Below are 16,469 nucleotides of genomic sequence, written 5' to 3'. Positions count from 1 at the left end.
TTATTAAGAATTCTCTTGCCAACTAAAATCAAATAGTTCCCTACTGACATCATTTGATTTTGTATCTATGCTAATTTGATTTTAACAAATCAGGAATGTCTTGCCCAGTTCCAGTAAGAAGCAACAGTACATTTGGACTCTGAATTCTGGCCAAACAGGCTAATCTACTCCAGAGACTATCTAGCATAACAAATTATTCACTCCGTTTTTTTTTGTATTGGTGAAGCAAGACAAACAGGTGATTAAACAGGGATAGACATGACATAATGAATATACAACAACAACTAAAATTTGAATTTGTTTTTATAAGACAGCTGCTTCTAATGCAGATCCACCTGTTTTTCTATCAAACTTTAGTTCCTTTGCCATTATCCGCCCTGAAAATACTCACAGTTGTGTCTCGGATATTCATGAAACATATGAAATTGTCTTCAGTCAATTCACAGCAAAAAATTAAGTTGACGTTAAATTACTTGTTGATAGGTTTGTTTGTTGATGTTTTTGCACTACAAGCTTCTTGTCTGTGTGTGTAACTCTTCTAACAGGTTCTCCCCAACCTGTGAGAGCCTTGGAAACGGAGGCTACCAGTGTACTGCCTGTCAGCCTGGATACACTGGCCAGTACTGTGAACGGTAAGGATGACCCTTTGCATTCTCTCGGTGTGGGTCCAAAGTTATTGGGATAATGTCAAGCAGTTCATTTTGATTAATTGCACTTACTGTCACAACAGCATATGTCACAACTAGTGTCATAACCTGCAAGATTCTCAGTTAAAACATGTCATTGACTTAACAATCATTTAATCATTTCCTGTGTCTGTTTTAACCATCATCAGTTGTGCTCCTGGATATACTGGCAACCCACAGGAGAGAGAGAAGTGTCGTCCATACGATGGTAAGGCCACATTTCGTTATAGTAGAAGTATTACTTAACAGTGTTCATGTTAATGTTAATAAATACAGTACCAGTCAAAAGTTTGGAAACACCTTCCCATTTCAATGAGAATGTGTGTTCAAACATTTGACTAGTACTTTATATATTCTCACTTTCCCAGGAGAAAATAAATGTTTGTGCCATTTGTGCTTGAATTATATTCTATAGTATAACGCTGCTGAAAGGAAAAAGACCAGGAGGTACTTTGCAAAGGACGCTAAGAAAATTGGAACTTATCAGTGAAAGTCGTGGTTCATTAACTGTGACTTCATATTTCAGTTTGCATCCGTTTCATTAGCCCGTCTCTTCTCTTGGTACAAATAATTAAAGGTGCTCTGTGGAATTGTCTTGTAAAAAAAGACTTGTTTCCATTCAGTGTAACTTTGACGTGTTCTTTCCATCCTGCTGCCGCCAACTGTCAGTAATATCATAGGCTTGCGTGTGTGCACATGCGTGATACAGACAAAATGGGAACCCACTTGTAAAAACATTACTCCATAGCACTACCAGTGGTCAAAAACTCCACAGAGCACCTTTAAGTTTGGCCTCAAGTTAAACGTCAAAAGACAAACGTGCTCCTGCAAGATAAAGGCAGACTAATTACAGGAAGGCACAAATAAAACTGAAAATAATGCTAACAAACATCCTTCACAGCCAAATAACAATACAGTTTGATGAAGATTTCAAGTGACAGGTGGGGATGGGTCCTTCTCAAACTTTTTCACATCAAAGACCCCTAAACGGACACAAATTAGACCATGGACCCCCATCTGATAAGATTTTTGCTTTTAGATGTTTTATTACAGAAAGTGTATGAAACTCATGACCAAAATAGTCATATGTTCTGTCATTGTGTTGCTTATGGATGGAATTATAGCAAAAATAAATGATTCCCCTTTTTTCCGGGTGCCCCTTCAAGCACCCCTGGGGGACCCCACTTTGAGAACCACCTCCTTAACCTGACAACAGTAGTCAGTAGGGATGGATATAAACATTGGGGAGAGAAGGAGGGGGATGACATGTAAGCCCCAATCAACCTGGGTACATTGGGATTGCATCATATGTGTCTTACACCACTAGGCCACAGGGTCGCCTCAGTCATTTCACCCTCACTCCTGATCCGGTTTGGCTGAACTTGTCCATCCGGTTTTGCTTCTCAAAACAGAAATAAAACATCTATGTTACTGCCTGGGCTGGCTTTGTGAAATACACCCTGATGCTTTTTATGTTGATGTTCTCAGAGACTATTCCTGATGAGTTTGTTATGATCTCTGCACTTTGCAGCTGCAGCCTCCCTGGTGGTGAGGGTTTATCCAGAGAGGGTCCTGGCATCCCAGGGCGGGCCTGTCACTCTGCGGTGTCAGGTGTCTGGCTCTCCTCCACACTATTTCTACTGGTCCAGAGAGGATGGACGTCCCATCTCAGGCAGTGCCGACAGACGTAGACAAGGTACGGCGCACATCTCAACCACGTGGCCACAACCGGTGTGGAATTTGGACATGATCATATCTTGTAGATCAAAATGTAATTGAAATATGTTTTATGAACACTCATGTCTGTTTCTCATCTGTGTGTGCAGGAGCAGAACTGTACTTCCCCACTGTCCAGCCGAGTGATGCCGGTGTCTACATCTGTACCTGCAGAGACCAGCACAGCACCAACAGGAGCCATGCTGAAATTGTTGTTACAAGTGGGTATTGGTCTCATTGCCATTCTTGCAAATGGTTTTTTCCCTTATGCTGCTTATTGCAGCATTTTAAATAGATAACACCAGTGGTTCAATGCATGGGTTTGCTTAAGTACGGATTATGTAAGACCTCATTCTCCAGTTTAGTTGACTGTGGTGTGGCACATTCTTGCTATTTGGAGTTTTGAAGGTGCAGGGATAAGATATGCACGACAGAGCTGGCAAAAATAAAAATGTTTTGTGAATCAAATGTGTCCTTCAGGTTTAATAGTTATTTTATAGTGAAGTTTTTGTAGCTTTTTGCATTACCACTGATTAAATAAAGGTGTTACATCTGATGTGGAGCAGACCAGATTTGATAAGGAGCTAATTTTTATATTAGGTCAGACTTTGCCCTGACTTTGCCTTTCATTAAAAGGTTTTGATGTTTGATCCTTGTTGATCAGTTTGCTTTTTGTAATTTGCAGTGCTCTAACTGTATTTATTGACAAATATTTTAAGACAATTTAATAATTTGATGATAATAAATAACAATAATTTCTCTGCATTTCTCCAGGTGTCCCAACCAAACCCATTGAGGTGACAGTTGAGGAGCCCAAAGCCCAGACTGTCAGGGTGGGGTCAACTGTCAGCTTCATCTGTACTGCAAAGAGCAAGGTAACACTGGTTGATGACTTTTTTTACCTCGTTCATTTTAAATAAAAAATAATTTTGCATTTAAAGGAATAATTCAACATTTCGGGAAATACATCTTATTGGCTTTCGAAGATCATTACCACTTTCTTGTGACGTGTGCACTAAATATGACTGAGCATAAAGAGTGGAAACAGCAAACAGTAAGCCTGGCTCTGTCCAGAAGTAACAATATCTGCCTTGAGGAATTCCAGTCGTTGAAGGACCAACCAGCGACACGAGAAAAGGGTAAAAAAAAATATGATGTGTGCATATGTAGGCTTGAACCAACCAGTTTCAACCAATAATATCATGACATCCACCCATCAATCAATCTTCAATTTCTAGCAGCACAAAGCTAAGACTCGTTACGACACGTCCACTTTTCAACGTTCAAATCAAATTCCTCTCAACGTTATTTCCCGCCTGTCTATCCTGTTCCACTCAGAAATACGCCACAATATGAAAGTTAGATTCTCTCAAAATGCTGTTTCATCTGGACTTTAAATGTCTAAAAGTGTTCCAATGTGTAACAGGAAGTGCATGCTGGTCGTATTGGTGCACGCCACCATGATGTTGTAAAGGCAGAATAAACACATTTAGCCTCTGTTTAGAATATTTGTCCCATTCTTGGGCAATTGCGTGCAGCTCGTAAGATTTCTGTGTTTATTTGCTCATCCTTCCGCAGTCACCAGCCTACACTCTGGTATGGACCCGGCTGGGTAACGGGAAGCTTCCCAACCGTGCCATGGACTTCAACGGCATCCTGACGATTCAGAACGTCCAGCCCGAGGACGCTGGCGTTTACATTTGCACTGGCTCCAACATGTTTGCCATGGACGAGGGCAACGCCATCCTCTACGTGCCAGGTTCGTGATCCACGGCACCGCATTCCATTACCCATCACTCCCCGCCACCCTACCAGCTCCCGTAGTTCACCTCCCACCCCCCCACCCCCACCCGCCTTAAACTTGGAGTTTCCCCTTCAGCTTGGAGTAGTGCATGCTTCTCTGTTTGGCTACATCTCACATCGTGCACTGTAAACACTCAGCTCTGAGTTAACAGCATAATAAGCTTGCAGTTCTAACTCCAAATGCTTTCGCCTTCTGCTCACAGATACCATTATATAAGCCATGTCTTATTACCATACTGCCAGTCCAGCTCTTCTTACTGCATTTTTTTTTAAAGCTTGCTGCCTTGTATGTCTCTGATTAATGGATTTTTCTGTACTTTATGCAAAGAAATACAGCTTGTGGGTTTGGTTTAAATTACATTTTCCTGATAACAAATGGGGTCACGTATAATGCAGTTTTAGATTTAACTAATGGGTGCTCAAAGTCATGACACTAAACTTGGGCCAAATACGTGCTTTTTTTTTTGGATCAGTGATTTGCTGGTGATACTTTCCACCAACACTTGACTGAAGCTGCTGCTGTTAATTTATCCTTTCCTCCTGTTTTTCTCATATGGGTCAAATTAATCGGTGGTGGTTTATTCGCTTATCGATCACTGGTAGAGTCGCTGGTTTCTGCAGCTAGAGGTTTTTATTAGAAGGGTGCTGGATTCTGGTGTCTGTCTTTAACTTTGGGCTCCTGGGGTTCCTCCCTGCCTGAGCTGTAGAGCGTAATGATGATGAGGAGGAATGTGGATGCCACGATGGGTCCTTAGTGACTCTGCGACTGACATTGAAAGAGGACTTCAGTGTATCTGCAAGAGAGGAGAAATAGGAAGAAGCCCACTACTCGTGATTTTTTTGTTTTTGTTGTTTCACTCCATAAATATATATATATACAGTATTCCCTCCTGAATTTACTGTCTGCTTTGTCACTCTCCCGGTCATCCTGATTATGAATGTCAACGAAAAAAAAAAAACGGTGCTATTAGCCATCCAGTTAGATAAACCTGTGGTTGAATTCAGTTTTTAAAGGTGCTGTTGTACTACTGTAATATCCTTAATTCCTTCAGCGTCAGCAGAAGTCGGAGCTGTTTGTATCAGTTGTTACTCGTAAGTTTAAGTTGGTAAAATATTTAAGATCTGACTTGAAATGCAGAAGAAAACGTTTTGTTTTTTTTTTAATCCTAATTTTGTCAATAATCAGCTACAATTGTATATTATGGTCTTTTTTATTTACATCCTGTCAATGTTGTTGGCACATTGTCTTTTTTGATTGACTGAAATATGTTATCCTGAAATGTTTCCATGAAATCAAATATATCAGAAATGTTAGAATTTCTTTTCTCTTCGGTAAGTTGTTTTTAAGGGAATTGGCCATGTGAATGCAATTACCTTGTATGATGTGTTTTTTACATTTAGGCTATTTAGAGAAATGACTGTATGAACAAGAGTTTCAAGTGTCTTTCTAAGAAAATATTTTTTTATATATATCTCTGAGAATATTTTACACCTCAAAAATTCACAGGTCACATTTCAAACCATTTTATTTACTATTTGGTACTTTTTTTTTATTTGTGCATTCTTATTGATTCAAAGGCCATATGATGCAAATATAACCAAAGGTGCTTCTGTAAAGATCTTACTCTTTTTTTTTTTTTTAAAATATTTCTTATTAAAGAATACTTAACTGATGTAATGTACACATGTCACATTGTAATGTATTTATCATAACTGTGAAAATATTTTGTGAAAAAAGAGAAAATTGATTAAAATAATGACAATAGATCAAAGTGATTTTTGCTAATTTATGAATGGGGCTCAATTTAGGATAACCACAAGCTGTATGCTTTTAACAGCTGAAATGAAACTATTATATTTCATTTTATATGTTTAAAACTGCTTCTTGCTACTAACCTGCATGTCTCATGTGTGGCTATTTTGCATATCTTTATTTCTCTTTGTGCCGCTGAACAGTTGTCATAGTTGTGCTCTGTGAGTGTATATATATGTTTGTATGTGTGTGTTTGAATTCACAGGATATGAAGCATTTTTGAGAATTTTTTATTAATCCTATAACACATGTTGTACACTGATTTTACAATCTCAGTTGGGGTCCCAGTGTGAGATAAGCATGAAATAATACAAACAATATGGTCATTTTAACTAACACTCTTCAATACACAGTCTACTTCATTTTTTGGTAAACATGTATAAGGTAAGTGTGAAAGTTTACTGCATATAACTATGAATTAAAAGGCACCAACCATCATGGTCAAAACATGTATTTAAACAATTAGGAAAATTCATCATGAGCAGAAATAGAAATATGGAAAAATTACCTAGATGTTTGATGTCATGGTGTTGCCTTTGAAATTCAAGTTCATGTTTTTTAGCATGTTAACATTGTGTGTGGCGCTTTTTGGAGTCAATTGGACAAAACCACGGTGGCCCACGTTTGGAAATGGATATACTTTAAGTGTGTCCGGGAGATGGGAGGTAAACGGCTGTTACTCTGGAGAACTGACCTGTCAGTTTACCTGTCCCCTCCTCCCTCCTCCCCTCCCTCCCTCCCTTCCTCCCTCCTACCCTCCCTACGCTCCCCCATCTCCAGAGGCCTCACAGACTCAGATGTTTTACACAGCCTATGAAATGTTTGAAGGACACAGAAAGCGTAAGTCCGCATGGGCATGGTTTCCTCTCTGCGGGGCTCCCTGGAGGGACCAGCTTCTCCTTCTCTGTGTCATGCATGCACTCATCTTCCACACCATTGATATATTGGTGGCCTGGTAGCGTCCATGTACAATCAACAGAACCAACAGCTGCAGAAACTGGCTACACTCACTCTCACACATGTCAGCCCGGAACATCCAGGCTGTATTATGTGCTGTTAGTAAGAGAGCATGCAGTTCTCCTGAGACCTAAATCTTCCAGTTGTGTAAAGTTATCAAGTTCACTGTATTTAATTTATGTTAGAGTCCAAGCTTATAGATTGTACATGAGCATTACTAGCTCCCACCTGGCTCTTTGGGTTCATCGGGGTCTATCACTGCAGGAAAAAGTGCATGATCACTCTTATGGGCAACTCGTCATGAATGTTGAGTCTACCTTCCATCATTATAAAACACTGTCAGTGTTATACAGTAACTATAGGAATCCACATAACATGTATTGTAAATGATGAACCCATTATTTATCCAGAAGTATGTTCAGAATACTTTATCACAACAAAGGATTTAAGCCGTTAAAGCGTAGAAAGTTGTCAACATATTATAAAATGCCCCTCTAAATGGGACAGAAAGCCTGTTACTAATTAACGTATCACTTTAAGTTTATGGGGTTATAATATATAGCAATTTTGTTACATAAGCTGGTTTAATTGCTCTTAAACCCATAAAGATTGACATTTTATTACATCTCGCCAACTGATTTAGTGCAACAGTTATTATATTATCAGTCCTAGATGTTTATATTTTTGGGGGGGTCTCCACATTCAGAGACAAGAGGTGTCCCTTTTTTCCATCTGTGTCCCTTTTTTTTTCCCTCTGCTCTTCTTTCCTCTTTCTCCTCAGGAAATGTGCTGTATATATGTCATCTGGGCTTCAAACATCATACTGTGCTTAATACATCCCATCACAACCTCATTACTTTGCATTACAGCTGAATGTGGGCTAGCAGATCTGGTGTCCAGTTTCAAAGCGTCAAACAGAGCTGTGCTTAAAATGACAAATGTGATATTTATATATAGAAGTCAAACTATGCTGCGTATGTCATTAAGAAGACAAAGGATCAATTCACCCAAAATAATAGAAAACATATTTTTCTGTCTTAACACTAGAGATATCTAGCTGTGCAGCTTTTTTTTCCTTTATCTGTCCAGGTTTTGAAATATCTTTCTCTACTGCCATGCACATACAATGGGGGTGAATGAAACTACTTTCTGCAGAAGAAATAGTCTTTATGAAAACTGTTGACAGTGTGATCTGTGTGCTATCCAGAATAACAATGATACTGTTTCTGGAGACACACATTACAGCAGAATCTTTAGCCATGCTAGCAGCGTAGCTCTCGGGATGGCAATGTCGTTTGATCTGTCCACCGCTCCATACTGAAATATATCAAAATGTGTTGTCAGGATTGTCATGAAATTTGGTTCAGACATTCATGTTAATCTGTTAATTGATTTGTTTTATTTCAGATATAAACTAATGATTATCCCGTCAGCCTCAGCTGAACTTTGTGTTTAATGCTAATTGGCAAATGTTAGCATGCTGTCATTAGCATTTAGCTCAAAGCACCACTGTGCCTCAGTACTCGCCTCACAGAGCCACTAGTATGGCTGTAGACTATTAGGTCTTGCCTAAATGTCATCTGTCAGTGTTTTCAATAGCGCAAATAACATTTCATTCAACTTCATTAAATCAAAACTTGGACAAATAAAACCCAAACTATTTGCTTGAAGAGGTACCACTAGAGGTAGTGAAGTGTGAAATTATTTTTTCTTAATCTGGGTGAACCAGCCCTTAAAATTAAATTTCCTGATTCATTGATACTGCTATAGAACCCTGTAAAACCCATACCAGAGATACCACAAAACACCTTTATACTCATAATCCAAATCATTTGCCATTCTTTGAGGTTACTTGTGTGTTCAGTGTAGACTTCAGGCTGCCATGTCTGCCCTTGTGTCCCATAGAGGACGATGAATCCTCTCTCTCTGCCCTGGGGTGTTAGTATCACTAAGGTCAGAGAGTCACAGCTCGGCCCAGGCTACAACAGTCCCAGAGGTTTTCAGCCTGCTTAGATAGCCTCATACTCCTCCCTTGCTACTGAAAGAGGCCTTTCTTTTGCTCTGTCACTCTGGGATCATACGGGATTGAATACGAAGTCTAGCAGCCAGCCAAACTGGCGCAGACAGCAATATGCCCAGAGGCCATGCCAAGGCCTGCCTGCCACATCTCATCTGTTTCATCTGCTCTGAGGATCTAGACTGCCAAGGGTGTGGGTGGGGGCATGGGCAGAGGTCATCACTCTCTCTCTCAGTCTGAGCAATTCATTATAATCACAAGCATCCCCACAGCTTAATCTGTATAATGTCTAAGCACAGGAATTATATTCCTGACAAGGTTTCATACTCCGCTTCACCACCTCATGCTTTATTTCTTCATGTACTTCTGGGAAGTCTCACTTTTCCAGTCAGAGTTTGACTGATGTGTCTCCCTCTGTAGCTGCAGAGGGGGCCCAGCCCGTGGCCACCGTCACTCCCTCAGTGCTGAATGTCCAGCAGGGCCAGAGGGCAGAGTTTCGCTGCACAGTGACTGGGAACCCAACCCCTGCCATTGAATGGATTGGTATGAGCAGCTTTTAGTAGATTTTGGTACATGCCTTGTTGAGTTATGGTCATAGTTTTAGTAGAAAACCCATTTTCTGTTGCTGTTTACTATATTTTGTGAATCTCCTAAGATGATATAAAGTCACAAATATTTTAAACTGCATTTGAAACATCACCCCGTGGCTGATTATGTCCTCAGTGACAGGGTGTAACTGTGTTTGTTACAGGAGGTCCAGGGAACAGAATGAGTCCCAGGGCTGTGATAAGAGGTGGTATATTGACCTTCACAGCAGTGGACTCAGCTGATGAGGGAGAATACATCTGCAAGGCCCTGAACACTCATGGCGAGCACACAGCACGGGCTTCCCTATTCATCCAAAGTATGCTCTGTGTTTATGTGTGTGTGTGTGTGGACATCTATTACTCATATGTGTTGTTGGGACATACATCTGTTTAGACTTTCACACTGTACTGATTTGCCTCCCTTCCGGGGACAAAATGCAAGTCCCCACAATATAAATTATCAGATTTTACTGGTTTAAGGTTAGAGTTAGGTGAAGCTGGGATAAGGGTTGAGGTTAGGCATGTAATGTTTATGGTTAAGGTTAGGAAGGAATGACTGTAAGTCAATGCAATGTCCCCTTGAGTGATGGGTGTGTGTATGTGGTCCTCACATACAGTATGTTGAAAACACAGAACTTTCAGTATTGTTTCTAAAAATAAGGCAATCTCATCCTAATAGAACAAGGTTCTTCCACCTATTTTCAGTGCATTTTTAATTATTCCACATTTTTTGAAAAACAATTGAAGCACCCAATGTCACAATTTTTGAGACCTGCACAGGGATCACATGCTCTCTTTAGCCATCATTCAACCATCTTGCTTTAAAGTGAGACTATGTAACTTTTAAAAGAAGAAATAACACAAGTCTTCCTCTCGCAAATGAAAAGCTGAATTCATAAGCGACATAACACACCCTCGCTGAAATCAGTACTCTCAGGGGGTTTTGCTGCTACAGTTGGTCTGGTATAATCAGTAGCGTATGGTGGCTAATATTAGCTAATTGAAGAGAGACTTTGCTGTGTAAGTGACATTACAAAGTCAGTAAATGGTTTCATCACGAAAGTAAAACAAACAGTAAACAACTAATCTGATGAAAAATGAACTGTCAAGCTCAAAATGTTGTGAAAGATATATTTTATAATTGAATGATGCATTTTCTTTTGGTTAGAGTCCAACCCAAGTGGCCTAGGCACCCAGCCCCAAGTCCAAGTCAGTCCCCAAAATATTGAAGTCCACGAGGGTGACACCTTGAGGTTGTACTGCAGAGCATCAGGATCACCCACTCCAAAGCTCACCTGGCTGAAAAACGGAGGACAAATCCCTCCACAGGTGAGAAAACCTCACGCTGTCTCCGTGCCTGTATGATGACTTTAACATGATTGGATTAAAACTGTAACTGTATTCACATTCAGCTGTGCCATATCTCAAGGTGTGTCCGGTGCCGATGGTATTTCATCATACTGTGTCAGTTTTTATGACTGTTTCAGCATTTTGACCATTTACCTGTATTTTTCCCTCCCTTCTGTTTGTCTCCTCCCCCTCTTTTTTTTTTTTTGATCCCACCCTGTTCTGACGTTTGCTCAGGCCATTCCCTCTCACGGTTTCCATCAGTTTAAAAGCAACAGTCTCGATGTGTTACAGAGACGTATTGAGGAGCTGCAGGTCTGTCCATCTGTCCGCTGTCTGTCTGTCCTGTCTCGTAGTTCACATCCATTGTCCTCTACTGACCTCGTCTTCACACATTGTCAACTAAGTGCATGATCAAACGTGTCCTTGATTCACACTTTGTAAAACCCATTAATTTACCAAAGCTGCTCACTGAGTCCCTTTAGAGCTGGTGCCAAATACATTAAAACCAACTAGCTGGGTCTTAATGATTTCTTAGTGTACTTGCATGCAGTACTTGTTTTTATGTTGCGTTTTTATTAATAACAGTGTTCCATAGTCCATTGTTTTGTCCCGTCCACATCATACCATGCTGACGTGTTTGGGCTCTCAGCACCCAGTTGACTTTCATCATTCCATTGAGTGTATTAACAGGACTAAGTATACAGTAGGTACTGTAGGTATTTCAGACATATTTTGCTCTGTGCCAGGCGTAGCCCACTGCCCCCCTGCTCCAGGGGGTTTTGTGTTAGTCTGGTTTCTGCACAGCCCTCCTCGGCTCGGTGAGGGCTCTGAGGCCTGTTTAGTTCTGCCTCAGAGAGCCACTGCGTTGTGTCAGCCTTTCCCAGGGGGAGCCGGGCTCTGCCGTGCGACCACGCAGAAATTCTGTATGCTCTAGCAAACGGCTTGCTTTGAAAACTCGTCAATGGGTTCAGACACACATTGAGCCAGGGCCCGCCTCAGCCACTGCTCGGTTTAGCCTCCCTCACGGTTGAATGGGCCGGAGCTAAGCAGCTTTGTCCATGGATGCCCCAACAACCCCCGGATACAGTAATCCCTCCCCAGACCCTCCCCTCCTGATTCCCCTCCCTCTGAGGTGTTTCCAAACTTAATAAAAGCTTATTTTCAGTCTTGCTGGGCCTCTGGCTGCCATGTGGAGTAGTGTACAAACAAGTCAAGTTGTCTCATGAGCCAGAAAGTCATGAGGGTCATAGTTCTTAAATATGAGTGTTGAAATCGATGCAGGTTTTGGGTTCTTACTTGATATTTGCTCTGACGTTTTTGATGGTGGTTATTCTGCTTGAGCTTATTCCCAGATTTGTCAAATATTTTATGGCTAAGACATGCTTTGTAAGGTTTGTCAAGTAACCGCTGGCTCAGATCACTGTGTCACCAACTGCTTCACCAACTTCTAACTGTGCTAATTTTGTCACCATTGTATACAATCATCAATCATCAATTCTTTGTCTCTCATAGAGTAAAGATAATAGTGTAGTAAATTTAATTACCACTGATTATGATATATTAACAAATTATAACCCCAACAATCATTGTAGTAATTTGGCATTACTTTGTACATAATTTCATGTACAAAGTAAGAGTGCCATAGAATCATGAACATCAATCCATTTAAAGAAAGACTGAACGGTAGAAATAACAATTCTTGTCTTGTCTTAAAAGATCTATGCTGTAGTGCTTTTGTGTTGCTATCAGCTACAGTAGTAATGTCAGCAATGTCATATTTGTGTTGTTTCAAGGGATATGAGACAAGTAAGTGATGTGTTTTGTCTTCAGTATAAGATTTATCTGTGTTGGTATGGTGTCAAAATGAGAAAAAAATCATATCCTCTCCAGGCCCGCATGGACCGCACAGACATCGGTACTCTGCTCATCCCCAACATCAAGATGTCCGACTCGGGCACTTACATGTGTGTCGGCAGCAACAGCATTGGCTCAAACAGTGCTCCTGTTAAAGTCACTGTGCTCAAAGGTGAGATGTCGTAGTAGCAAAACAGAATCAGCCCACCTGAGAAGTTTGGCGGTGATTGATTTGTGAACCGTCTGCTTTTATCTGCAGCGTCTTTTCATGCAACATTTTGCAGAGTGAATCTTTTACCGGGAAAAAAACATAATGTGGTGCATACTTAATGTCTGTGTTTGTGCAGCGGACCATATTTCCTCAGCTGTCAGCATCCAGCCATCTATAGCTGACGTCCAGGAGGGCCAGAGTCTGGAGCTCAACTGTTTTGCTCCTGGAAATCCACCACCCCAAGTCACCTGGACAAGAGCCAGTGGCCGCCTCTCCTCCAACCACCAGGTAGAGCAAATACTCTCACACACAACTGTATTTGTATCATTGTGCCCTCATTTTACTGGAGATGTCTTATATTCCCGTAAAGCTAATTAATTTCTAGATCTTTGAATGTTAAGCAGTAGAAACTTTTCCAAAAGGGTCAGAATCACTGCACAACACTGACATTTTTAGTTTTAAAGCTTGTTTAGCGTATGAGCAAGTAGCTACATGGATCTACAGAAACTTGCTGAAGTCCAAAGTGCAGTTAAAGTTCTTTTATTGATCTGTTGATTATGCTAACTAATTCTTAAAATGCGCATCTGTAGACAAGTGTTTTTATATTTAATCCTATATTCATTTTTTGTTAGTAAGATTATGTTGTAATTTTTTTTAGCAGCCTCAGAGGTGGTAGACGTGGTCGTATTATTATTAAACTATATTTATATCAATGTTGGTGTTCTGTTATTTCTATTCTCGTAAGCTGAACTGAAGTGACTCCATGCCTTGTCTGCTGTGTGCAGGTTCTGGGCAGTCAGCTGCGTATCCTGTCAGCCTCTCAAGAGGACTCAGGAGAGTATATTTGTCGGGTGCAGGGCAACCCTGGAAACCCAGGATCTCAAATCCGCCAGGCCTCTGTATCTGTGTCAGTCACTTCATCTTCTTCACGTAAGTTAGTTTAACACTTCATTCGGACTCAATTGCTTCCCAGACTTACAACAAAAGTCTTTACATCGCAACAGAATAATAACAAAGAGCCCATTTTGCTCCTTTTTTTCGACTATTTAATCCAGCTGTACTCTGCAGTGAAGTCAGACAGTCATTATTTTCTCACTGAGGAAATTTAAGTTGATGGCAGCATCAGTCAGAGGCTGGAGAAAACACATTACATGGCAGGGTGTTGTTCTCACACTAACACTGCCTCACTTCATGAATGAACTTTCCAGTTGTACTTTCCAGTGTAGACCAGTGTGACTTCAGATTGAATTATTTTTCCCTGCTACTGTCCCATGATCTCAGCCTCATTCACTCCTTCCCAGACTTCAGCAATGTTTGAGCTCTTTAACTGCTGCCAGTGTATCTCACAGCCACATTGTATAGTAATTTGTTAATTCAAGTTTCTGTGAATAGTAAGTCCGCTAAATGGAGTGAGATTGTGGACAATAAGGTTCAAATAGAATCTTGTCTGGAGCCCAAACCGCTGTTTCTGCCGCAGGTCTTCAGAGTCCAATCATTGCCATTGAGCCCCACAGTGCTGCAGTGCGTGTGGGGGAGTCAGCCAGCTTCAGGTGCAGGGTCTACAGCGGAGAAGAGCCTGTCAGACTGGAGTGGAAACTGGCCAACAACCAGCCACTGCCAGGTAATAACCACAACACACACACACACACACCTCCTCTGAGGAATATATCTGCTTAATGAGCTCTGATTTTATGATATCATTATTTACAAGCAATTACAGCTGCAATCCACCCATGAAGTACCTCTCTGTTACTTTATTTAATGACCAATTTCTAACACATATTTGAGAACTCACATCCTTTTTCCCTAGACTGGTTTTTGCATTACCATAATATTGCATGCCATTTAGCCTCATAAGATTACATGACAGGGTGGCTTTTATTTATGGGTTTTCTGCTTGAAACATACTGTATGTTTGCTTTGTGGTGTGTGATGTATCCAGTCATTTCTTCCACTGTCACATTTGCACCCTCACTCATTGATGTGATGTTGGTTTAGAATGCTTTTAAAAGAGGGAAATTTGACTGTGCTAGGCCACTCATGGTAGTCTTTCCAAAAGATTTCTCCATCTTTGTTTTTCTTAAACTTTACACCCCTTTTGAATATCTTCAAGCGGTCTCAGACCCAAAATTAAGAACCATTCACCATGTCTTAAAGTACTCCAGCAGTTTAGTTTTGCTCTTCTATAAAGTTGAAGGACTCACAAGAGACAAATTAAAACAAGAGTGGTCAAACTCTAAGTATTAGATGCTGAGATCTTGACTTTAGCTGGAAATGCTGGATCATACACTCCCTATAATGCAACTCAATGCCTCCTTAATACCCTTTTCAAACTCCACATGTCCAGTTTGTAATACAGACTTTCCATTAAGATTTTTAAGTCTCACGCCCAGTCACTTATTTTTTCCAACTTTAGAAAGCTCCCTCCACACCCACGAAAGACATTGGATAAATGTTTTAACAGGTTGAGTAGCTCTAACCATAACATGTAAACTGAATTTTACATATAAAATCAGTGAAGTGCCCCTTTAAGTGACAATATGTCCACCAGATCTAATGTTTCATTTGCTGCTTCTTTCCACAGATAATGTCAAAGTTGGACCTGATGGTTCTGTTCTTACCATTACCAACGCCCGCCCTGCCAACCATGGTGCTTACCGTTGTGTGGCGAGCAACCTATACGGCATCACCCACACCATTGTGTCTTTGATTGTCAAAGGTAAACTACCCGCATATCAGCATGTGCACAAGCACACGTTCATTTTTCTGTAGTAGAACTCCTCACATTTCCATCATCACACAGACCAAACTTCTAAGAGAAGGGTTCCCCCTAGTGGCTCATCACATACAGAGCCGTACCAGTTTTGTGTATCTGTGCCCTCAGAGTCTCCTGTGGCCACCGTCACCCCTGTTGGACCTGTGCGGATCAGGGTGGGTGAACCCATCAACCTTGAGTGCCAGGCATCAGGAGAGCCCCGCCCTTCAGTCTCATGGCACAGGCTGGATAGCAACCGTAAGACCATGCTGAGCAGCCCTGTGCCCATGGAGTCCAATGCCGTCATGCAGGTACTGGCACATCTGTTTACTAGCAGAAACTAAAACAGGATTTGATAACAGACAGTTTAACTCATCTGTTACTACTTACCTTGTTTCTCTATCACAATTTAAAGCCTCAGCTTCAAAGTTAATGTTTGAAATCAACGTTATTCTATTCTGTTTTAAAATTGTGTGTATTTTGATGGTTTTTCTCTGGTGCAGATACTTGTGGCACGTCCAGAAGACAGTGGCATGTATGTGTGCACAGCTCGCAACAATGAGGGCACCACTGAGACCAAGGTGGAGGTGATCGTTGAGGGAGGATCTCAAGTGCCCTCTGTGCCCAGGGCATCTGTTCCTGAGCCGCTGATGGTTGTGGTGGAAGGACAGACCACAACACTGCACTGTGAAGCCCACGGTAAGCATCGCTGTATGAGAG

The 16,469-nt window shown here is 41.1% G+C and overlaps 1 protein-coding gene across 1 annotated transcript in view; it reads left to right on the top strand.

The window, feature by feature from the left end:
* Positions 1-16,469, top strand: part of hspg2 (heparan sulfate proteoglycan 2) — a 102,387-nt gene that overhangs the window by 69,420 nt on the left and 16,498 nt on the right. The window contains exons 46-63 of the mRNA XM_067593144.1: positions 546-632; positions 836-894; positions 2,218-2,382; positions 2,513-2,623; positions 3,177-3,277; positions 3,981-4,161; positions 6,799-6,858; positions 9,413-9,535; positions 9,744-9,896; positions 10,748-10,908; positions 11,164-11,241; positions 12,820-12,955; positions 13,131-13,282; positions 13,780-13,924; positions 14,472-14,615; positions 15,579-15,713; positions 15,879-16,060; positions 16,253-16,448. Coding sequence (XP_067449245.1) covers positions 546-632; positions 836-894; positions 2,218-2,382; positions 2,513-2,623; positions 3,177-3,277; positions 3,981-4,161; positions 6,799-6,858; positions 9,413-9,535; positions 9,744-9,896; positions 10,748-10,908; positions 11,164-11,241; positions 12,820-12,955; positions 13,131-13,282; positions 13,780-13,924; positions 14,472-14,615; positions 15,579-15,713; positions 15,879-16,060; positions 16,253-16,448 — 2,369 coding nt within the window. The remainder of the gene's footprint in view (positions 1-545; positions 633-835; positions 895-2,217; positions 2,383-2,512; positions 2,624-3,176; positions 3,278-3,980; positions 4,162-6,798; positions 6,859-9,412; positions 9,536-9,743; positions 9,897-10,747; positions 10,909-11,163; positions 11,242-12,819; positions 12,956-13,130; positions 13,283-13,779; positions 13,925-14,471; positions 14,616-15,578; positions 15,714-15,878; positions 16,061-16,252; positions 16,449-16,469) is intronic.

The sequence above is a fragment of the Thunnus thynnus genome, chromosome 6 (genome assembly GCF_963924715.1).
Source record: "Thunnus thynnus chromosome 6, fThuThy2.1, whole genome shotgun sequence".
In the NCBI taxonomy this organism is placed as follows: domain Eukaryota; kingdom Metazoa; phylum Chordata; class Actinopteri; order Scombriformes; family Scombridae; genus Thunnus; species Thunnus thynnus.
The sequence above is the reverse complement of the archived record's forward strand: the minus strand, read 5'-3'. Positions and strand labels throughout refer to the sequence as shown.